Source organism: Etheostoma spectabile, unplaced genomic scaffold, assembly GCF_008692095.1.
Source record: "Etheostoma spectabile isolate EspeVRDwgs_2016 unplaced genomic scaffold, UIUC_Espe_1.0 scaffold272, whole genome shotgun sequence".
In the NCBI taxonomy this organism is placed as follows: Eukaryota; Metazoa; Chordata; class Actinopteri; order Perciformes; family Percidae; genus Etheostoma; species Etheostoma spectabile.
The window spans coordinates 662,016-672,153 of NW_022605576.1; the positions used below are offsets into that span (position 1 = coordinate 662,016).

The 10,138-nt window shown below is 45.3% G+C and overlaps 1 protein-coding gene and 1 long non-coding RNA gene across 4 annotated transcripts in view; both read right to left on the minus strand.

Annotated features, from left to right (window-relative positions):
- Window positions 1–10,138, minus strand: part of LOC116685844 (uncharacterized) — a 286,432-nt gene that overhangs the window by 18,758 nt on the left and 257,536 nt on the right. The window lies entirely within an intron of this gene.
- Window positions 1–10,138, minus strand: part of plppr5b (phospholipid phosphatase related 5b) — a 179,615-nt gene that overhangs the window by 15,932 nt on the left and 153,545 nt on the right. For all 3 annotated transcript variants that reach the window (XM_032510801.1, XM_032510802.1, XM_032510803.1), the window contains one exon: window positions 7,924–8,100. In XM_032510801.1, the coding sequence (XP_032366692.1) occupies window positions 7,924–8,100 (177 nt within the window). The remainder of the gene's footprint in view (window positions 1–7,923; window positions 8,101–10,138) is intronic.

Here is a 10,138-nt window from a genome sequence, read left to right on the forward strand (position 1 = left end):
ACCCCTCTGGCCCCACGTCTAGACAGACCACTCTGGCCCCACGTCTAGACAGACCCCTTTGGCCCCATGTCTAGACAGACCCCTCTGGCCCCACATTTAGACAGACCACTGCAGCAAAGCCAGGGCCAAATATTGTAGATATTTTAAACAATTTTTTCCGCTGTCATATAATATCTGTCCTCCTCATCCTGGCTCTCCTCCTCCTCGCGAGATCCTCTTCTGCCTCTCGGTACGTATACAGACGGCAGTGACTAACTTTACCCAGTCCATCTATAATTAATACCTATTTTAACGTTTCTTTTCTGCTTTCAATAAAAATTGAATCCCGAACAATGGTACAAGGATTTTTTTCCCCGCCGTTGTGTCGGTATTTAATAGTTATTGGCCCGTGATACTTAATAGCACTTTAAATGAAAACCTGGAAGACTGAACAACAAACAACAAGGTGGTGTGAAGGGTGACCTCCATGCTTTATTATGAATACACACATCAAGCACTATAAAGTGGCAGCGCCCTCTTTGCTGGGGGTGTTGCGCAATAACAGGAAACGCTTCGTCTCAAAACTGTCAACAGCGTTTTGTCTTGCTTCTGAACTTGCGAGTTCAGTCTTCCAGGTACAGCTTAGCCAACGTACGGTCTCCCCAAGAACACAAGTCCGTTCTTTGCTTACTTGGTATTGAGAAACGCCCTTCTTTTTGCTTGCCGTGTTTTATCATGGGGTGGGGGGGGATGGTACCCATCAGACATCTTTGTGACAGGATCACCCAACAGCAGAGCAGCAGGAGAACGGGGTGAACTTGGACAGACACCCAAACTGACATTGAATCCAAACGGGGAACAATCAGCAAGTTGAAGTCAGATTAGCGCCTGAGTAAAACTGGAAGGAAAAGTGAAATAGCGCATTGCAAAAAAATTCTAAAATGATAAAATTTTCTGGTTTTTAAAGTAGTGTTCCCACCATTCTTCCTCTGATTTGGCCCACGGGCCTTGATTTTGACGTGTGCTATATCCCAACACTTCTGTCCACATACCGCAGCATCTGTGTGGGGTGGGGGTGAATGAGTGGGTAAGTGTGAGTGAGTGTGTGAGTCTGTGAGTGAGTGTGTGTGTGTGTGTGTGTGTGAATGTGTGTGTGTGTGTGTGTGTGTGTGTGTGTGTGTGACAAAAAACACTTTATATGTATAAGCGTCCAAAAAGTGTTCCTTCTATTTTGTGAACACACATCAGTAGCTATGTTTCCAGGTTCATGTCGACGTCACAATGGTGTATCAAATAGATTGGAGACATTTTGAAGGTGTTGCATCCATTTTCACACAGAGGACACGACCGCAAGCCTACATCGCGCTGTCTACCTACAAATGGTTATTATTGCTTATGTCTCTGATAGCACATATCAAGTTATAATCAGACGACGACACTATCCCAACATGCTTTAATGACAGAGATGCACTTTATGGCATTTCTTAGATTTCGGATTTCTGAGTGCTGCACATCACATACGATTTCTTCTTCTTGGTTTCATGGCAAGTTGCAACTTTAAAATGACCTAAAATCTATTGCAATTCATAGTTTTTCGGCAAATAACGTTCCATCACGCTGAACACAAGCAGTTTGCTGATTAAGAGAGAATCCGCATGAGGCCAACGTACCAACTTGTGTCAGTATTCATGAAATTCAACCAAACTTTACCGTTTCCATAGGCTTATTTCATTTAATATTCTTAATTCCATAAACATGTGTAGATGGACACATGGCTATGAGCCCCACTGTTGCACTGGCGACATGAACACACACTGTCCCACCAACCAGCCGTCTGCTGCACAAATACTCACTAGTGTGTGTGGTTTGGGGTTTTTGTTTGGGTTCATTTTCCCCTATTCTTTGGCCTCCTTGTGTTTTTGTCTTGTTTCCTCTGGTTTTATGTTGCTGGTCTGTTTGTTTTCCCTGTGGCTGTGTTGTTCTACTTCCCGTTTTATTTTGTGATGGGTTGGTTCCTGTCTGTTTTGTCTTGTCTAGCTTGCTTTGTTCGTCTGATTGTCCAGCCCCGCCCTAAGTGATTCACCTGATGTCTCACCTGTCCCATTGCCCGTTACCTGTGTATTAACCGTGTGTTTCCTTTGTCTCGTGTCAGATCGTTTGTGCAGTGTGGCGTTCTGTCTGAGAGTTTTCGCCTGTTTTCCCTTCTCCTGCCGGAGCGACACCTTCCCAGTGTCTGGAGTTCCTGGGATTAGTGGGGAGCTCTTCTATATGCTCCCCCTCTGCTTTAGTTTTGTGTCTTCCAGTGCCGGCTGTCCCCTATGACCTCTGTGAGCCTTTCCTGTGTTTCCCTGCCTGGTGGTGCTGATTATTGGATATTGTTTTCCTGGTCCGCCGCCTGCCCTGTCCTGTGTTTGGATGTTTTTGGGATACCTTGTTTTGTGTACTCTGTGGTGTGAACTGTTGAAATAAAGCCACAAGAAACCTCACTCTGCCAGTCATCTCACTCGCATTTGGGTCCTTCCTCCCCTCCCCATAAACAACTAGAGCACCAAATGCAGATTCATCCGCTGCTGAAAATAGTTCCCAACAGGGTCAGGGTTCCAAAAACCTCTTCAAAGTTGACGTTTGTGTTGTTGCTATGCTCAGCATGGTTGTGCTAATATTGAGATCATACAATCAAACCAGTACTGTCGAACTCCCCCCCCCCCGGCCTTTTAACCCTTGTGTGCTGTTGACCATGAACGTCAACATTTAAGAGAAAAATGGAGCCTTTAAAATATTTGTCACTTTTTTTCAACCATCTAATTTAAATGACATTACACCTTGGTTTTAAAAGAAAGCAGAAACATACATTTTGGGATTTATGGTTATGATCCGATGATAAAACTGAATCCCAGACGGTTTATGACAAAGTTGAGGTAGGAGTTTTAAAACCATTTACATTTTTATTTCAAATGCTATGAAATTAAATTAAACACCCCAAATTCAATGGAAGTAATCTTAATCTTAATTTATTTTACCTGCGGAGAATGTTGAACATTCACTCATAACATTAGTATTTGGGTAAGGTTGAGAATCCGAAATTTCAAAAATAAACTCTGACAAGACGAGGGTAATGTGCCATGTGGTGGAAGGAGGAGAGGACCAGAAGACCACACACCATTCACAATGCTTTACAAAAAATGCATTGGTATTAAAGAAGTATATCTTGTTTAAGTCAGCATGACTCGGCTGATTTCTCGCCAGATACAAAGCAAACTCAGCGCGTCGTTGTTCACACTTCCGGATCGGAACACCTTGGGGGCCTTGTGTTCAGACAATGTGTTTCTTTAAAAACAACAATGTGATACATGCATGTTAATAACCAATGTGGCCTCAGTTTAGTTCCATGATGCTATCTTGGAGAAGGAGGAGGAAGGGAAAAGCTGTTTGGCTCAATCACTAATCTGCTGTGTTGAGGCAGACACTGCCTCAGAGGGCCTATTGCATTGTGTTTTTGAGTGTGCACTCTCATCCAAGGCCAGATCAAATGTTTCCATTTCCTCTCTGCAATTAATTAATCTTTTTGATAATTCAGGACTGAAATATATTGGGTTTTTCCACTTGCAGCACAGTAGATCTGAGGAGTATCTGTGACTTTACATAGTTCCTCTGTTAACAGGTTAATACAATCCCCTGTTTACATTTCACAAGTCTTGCAGTAGCCAGCACTCCTGCTCAAAGGATGCAGTCGCTGTAGTAACCGGTGGCAACGCATTCTCACTCCCATCACGTCAAACAGCAACGCTTGGTCAGGTGCCTAGCGTTGTGCGATGCAAAAGTCTCCTTAGCGTCACATTTAGACGTGTGGTCAGGGGCGGACCATAGACTGCACGATATCAATGGACAGACCATCCGGTTGGCGAAGTGCTGCAACTACAGAAGTATCTTAAAGCTTCCTCTTATACGTAGCAGGGGGCGACATGTGTGGTTGCAAAGGAGGTTGGATTTGTAGAAGGTCTGAGAAGTGACGGGGTTATCATCTAGAGGACATCGTGGTTTCAGTTGTGGGCTCACCTTATGGTAGTGCTTCCAAATAGGGGGCGCGGTGCGATACCTAGGGGGGCGCGTGTGACCCTGGGGAACAGGCTTTTTTTTTGGGCCGTAATAGTATAAAGTGTAATTGCGCATCCACTACAGCAGGCGGCAGTGGCGCTCTCCTTGTTACTTCTGTCACGTTTGCGACAGTGCAACATTTTCGACTTACAAGTGGACAGGTCTGCCTCGGTTAGCAGTGTTTAGTCAACGAAAGCTCGACTGCGTTCTGTCTGTAGCCCGTTATTCAAAAAACAAAACCCCAACATGAAAAGGTTTAACAGGGATGAAAAGAAAACGCGGAGAGAGACAAAGATAATGAGACAAAAGAAAGGCACCGAATACAGCTAAGAGCGACGGAGAATACACGAAGCGTGTTTAGCGCTCGGTCACGGGACTCCAGTTGGAGAAGAGGAAAGACCGGTGGGTGTGCTGTGTCTAAAAATGCTCGCAGGCGGACAGCATGAAGCCAAATAAATTAGGCGTCACTAAATACGTTACACCCCAATCACGCCGATAAGCCGCTAGAGTGTTTTCAGCAAAAATTTCAGGCACTGATGCACTTAAAATCTTTTCTGTTGCAGACTTAAAACACGATTTAAATAAGTTATTCTTTGTATGTCTTTCTTTTCTTTAATGTTAATAAGGATAAATAAGGATAGTCCCGGTGGGGAGTGGGGGGCGCGAACGTTTTCTTCTTGCTAGGGGGGGGCGCGAACAGAAAATAATTGAGATGCACTGCCTTATGGAATGTACTGAACAATGACACCAAACAAAGCCTAAAAATCCTTCAAAATGATTAAGAACCATTACTGGACCAATACAGAAACGACTAGTTACTAATGTCAGAGAGGACCTAAGGAGATGTGATATTGCATGTGACGCCCTTTAACCCAACGCCCAAGCTCTTCTGTCTGTCATATTTACAGACAGAAGAGCTGCACCGTCTAGTAGGGCATCTTCCGTTTCATGTTAGACTACATCGCAGAATCATCGGCATGCATTCATAACCTGGTGATTCAGTGAGGTGGGCCAAAACATTGGAAAGTATGTTTTGTGACATTTCAAAGAAAAAAATCAATAGCTGACGCGGTCTCCTCGGTGTGAACCGCTCTGGCGTGCGCCATGGATGCATGAGGAGTATGCGCCTAGCCAAATCCAAGATATAATGCAATCCACCATGGAAAAAAGCACCGGCTTTAGCCCGATGGTTACCTACACGTAACGGCCAAACCACCCTACCTGATGAGAATTAGCCACTTCAGACCAACCCATTTTAGAGCTGGTCAGGCGCAGAGTCCTTTATCCCGCAACAGCGCCCAGATCGAGTCTTAAAAACAGGGCCAGGAGTGCAGGTGGGGCAGACAGCGGCTCAGAGGACACACCAGAACCAGAACCAGAAAAAGGGTTTATTGCCACAAGAAGTTACACGTATGTGAAATTTGAATTGGTGAATGGTGCAAACAAAAAGAAATAATATACATCCAAAATAACTTGAGGGCAGAGCAAAGGAAAAAGGACATCATTACAACGGTATTTTCGGCGTGATCAGATCAGCTGGTTGGAAAATGTAGATAAAAGATGGAAAGATAAGCAGCACATGACTAAAAGGAGTGGGGTGGGGGAGTTTAGAAGGCGGTTTAACAGGAGTGTGTGACTTTTAGAGGGGCTTAACAGGAGTGTGTGCTTTTGGGGGCTTACAGAGGGTGGCTTTTAGAGGGGTTTATGAGGTCACCAAATAAAGTGACCGCAATATTATGGAACTGAGGAAATTTTATGCTGCTCCTGCTTAGGACTTAAATGCAGTGGAGACGAGAGCAGGATAGTGTTGAAAGATTAATAAAACAAAAAATCAGTACAACAAAAGAAGTCCAGAGATAGGGAGGAAAAAACACACCAAAAACAAATCCCCAAAAACATAAAGCCAGGAAGCAAACACAAGAACGCACGACAACAGAACACATCCAACAGACAAACACGCAACAGACTCAACACGACAACAGAACCATACACAACAGCACTCAACACGCAACAAACACAAGACAACAACAGCACGCAAACGAAAACAATGACACAATACAACAACACACAACATACGACACACAGAACACAAACTAAGCAACAGCACTCAACAACGCATACACAGATAACCAACACGACAACTAGCACCAACACGACAACAGACAACACAATACAACAACAGCACTCAACACGACAACAGCACTCAACACACAAAACACAACACGACAACAGCATCAACACGACAACACGAAAACACATATACACAACGCACGCACCACGACAGACACAGCACTCAACAACACAACAGCATCACCACCGAACAACAGAACACAATACAACACAGCACTCAACACGACATACAGAACACAATACAACAACCAGCACCAAAACGACGAACATGAAGATCACAAATCAACAAACAGCACTCAACACAACAGCAACAAAGCACAAAAACATCACATCAACCGGACAACAGCACTCAACAGACTGACAACAGAACACAATACAACACTAACAGACACTACAACACGCATCAACAACGAACCCAATACAACAACAACACGCAACGCCGACAAACAGACACTCAAACAAAACAACAGAACACAACACACCAACAGCACTCAACACGACAACAGAAACACAATACACAACAGACATCAACACGACAACAGCACTCAACACGACAAAGACAACAGACAACAAATCTACGACAACAGCATCAACACGACAACAGGAACACAATACGACAACAGCACTACACGGACACAGCAACAACGACAACAGTACAGACAATAGAGCGCACAAGGCACTCAACACGACTAACGAACACAAGTACAACAACGCAACTCAACACGGACAACAGAACAAATACACAACACTAAACGACGACAATCAACACCACACGACCAACAGCACTCAACACGACAACAGAAACACAATAATAATACAACATCACACAACACGACAACAGAAATCAACCGACAACAGAACACAATACAACAACAGGCAGTCACACGACAACAGAAACACCAATACAACAAACATCATACAAACTAGCACAGACAGCACTACACATCAACAGAAACACAATACACACAACAGCACTCAACACGACAACAGAAACCAATGACAACAGCACTAACACGACAACACGGCCAAGCTACGACAACAGAACACAACAGACAACAGCATCAACACGGAAAACTCACGAGCAAAGATCACGACGACAGCATCTGTCGACACACGACAACAGCACGCAACAGACGACAACAGCACTCAACACGACAAAAGAACACAATACGACAACAGCACTCAACACGGACAACAGCACACAACAATCCGACACCCGACAGAGACAACACAAGGATTAAATACAACCCAGGTAACGAGACTACGGGGGAACAGGTGAACAAATCAGGGCGGCAGACAATCACCAAAAAGGGGGAGGAAAACTCAAGAAGGAAGTAAACGAGACAGAACACAAGGGAGGAAAACGGAGACTTCACACTAACAATCACATAAGAGGGTGTGATGTCATACGATTAGATTTTGTGCAGTTTGCGAGCGAGTATACAAGAGCTCTGCACTATTTGCGATGTAATGTCTTTGTTTTTCTGTGCGTGTGTGTGTAGATGTGCTGATATTCGTAGCCGTTTGGTCCCTGCTGTTGTATGATGTTTCTCTGTCTTGGCTAACGCTCACTTCGTTAGCAGTTCTTTTTGGTGTTGTACAAATCTCCTGCGCACCATGCCGTGCTCTGCTGCGGCTATCATTCTATGTTTGCACTGACAACTGTTAGTCGGTTGGGCGGTGTGTGTGTGTGTGTGTGTGTGTGAGAGAGAACCTCACCAGGAAGGTGGCGATGGCCGTGCCGATGATGAAGCCCGCGATGACGTCCGACCAGTGGTTGCGGTATTCGGCCACGCGGTTGAGGCCGGTGAGGAAGGCCAGACACATGAGCCCCAGGGACAGCATGGGCTTGGCCAGACGCGTGCCTTTGGCCCGCACCGTGCACGTCACGTACATCTGCCAGGGACCAGAGACACAGCCATTGCTGGAGATCATCTGCATTTTTTAAGATCTTGTTAAATCACTGGGTTCATTTCTTATTCAGTTAAGAGACATGTATAAAGTCAAAACCCTCCTTTGTTACTAACGTAGTTTTGGTGAGAGAGATGTAGAGCTGGGGTTGGATCTATCTATTCTATTCTATAGTAATGGATATGTGAAGGAGTGGAAGTCTAAAACCGTCCCCTGCCCTTAGATTGGAACACCACGGTCTAGTACTGAGACGTTGCCGACTGTTAAACTTGACATATCTTTTGCGAGTTGGACAGCGTGACAGCATTTTGTTGCATCTTTTGACCTGCATCAGTTTGAACACTCATGTAAAATGATGTTTTGCTCCCAGAAGTAGCAAGTAAGAACTGTCATGTCTCAGAGGTGTTTATGAAGATTCAATCCATTACCCTAACCAAAATATGCTCCTGATAGGGAAATGCTAAAATCTACATTATTTTAGTTTGACTTTCAAAAATGTTCTGAAATCTCTGTGTCCCCGTGCATGTTTTATTGAAAACTCTGTGATGAAATGCCGGCAGACAGCTGTGACTGTGTGTAAATATGAGCGGATATGTAGAGTCTCTCCTCAGGGCATCTCCCCCCCCCCCCCCCCCTCGTATTTAGAGAAGTGCTGGCAGATCTGCCACTGGAACTGAAGCATGGGAGAAGAAAAAATAAGGAGAACGAGGCGGATGGAGAAAAAGGACAGGAACGACATAATAATAAGAGAGCTGAGGCAGAGGATGATACCCAGAGGGAGAGACACAGCAAATTAGAGAGGTGAGGGGAAGAGAGAAGGAGAGACAAACGGAGCGTAGGGGGAGGAGAGAAGGGAGGAGGTAAAAGCAGAGAGCAGATAAGGAAGTGGGAAGAGAGGAGAGGAAAAAGGAGGAGGAGATAAGAGCACATGATAGGAGAGGAGATTGAATAGATTTAGTCTGAGCCGATATTGGAGCGTTGACAATGGGTGCTCACACGCCGGATTGTTATGTCTGGCAGACTTCACGGTTAGATTTAGCTGAGAAAAGGTTACGCTGAGCCTAGTCTGTACCCCCCGGGTTTCACTTCAGGGATTGCTTTGGTGCTGCAGGAAATTTCACTGTGTTCGTGTCTTTTCTGTCCCCGTCCTCTGTCTCTGTGTTGGCGTTTTAACCTCTGGTGGATTTCTGAGGTCTATAGTTACCTGGTCCTCAGATCTCTGCAGGGTAAATCCAGACAGCTAGCTAGACTATCTGTCCAATCTGAGGACTTGGTTACCTGGTCCTCAGATCCTGCAGGGTAAATCCAGACAGCTAGCTAGACTATCTGTCCAATCTGAGGACTATGGTTACTGGTCCTCAGTCTCTGCAGGGTAAATCCAGACAGCTAGCTAGAACTATCTGTCCAATCTGAGGACTAGTGTACCTGGTCCTCAGATCTCTGCAGGGAAATCCAGACAGCTAGCTAGACTATCGGTCCAATCTGGACTATGGTTACCTGGTCCTCAGATCTCTGCAGGGTGAATCCAGACAGCTAGCTAGACTATCTGTCCAATCGGAGTTTTCTCTCGCACGGTTATTTTGCAGCGGCTCTGTGTGGAGCTTGGCACCGCCCATGAGATGATTGTGATTGGTTAAAAGAAATGCCATTAAACCATCGCCCGTTTTCCTCCCTTCCCCAAATGATGTGTGGAGAAGCCAGACCTGCAGCGCTGATACAAGCCTTCCGTGATCGCGCACCACCCCAGCCCCCCCTCTCCTCCACACAGTAACCAGGAAGGACCAACTTCTTCCGGGACATGAACTGCGTTCCCCGGCTTTAAAGCCCTGTGTTTTAGGAGCCAAACACCCCCCCGACCTCCTCCCTACGAGGACCATCACGCTCTTATAGAGTCAATGTGCTGCTGACAGTCAGAAATACGTGGAATACACACCAGTTCCAGGGCATTAGTTTTCGTGGCGATATGTGCGAATGGTTCAACAGCCTGACAAAAACGCAACAGAGGGAGTCAAGTGGAGGGATG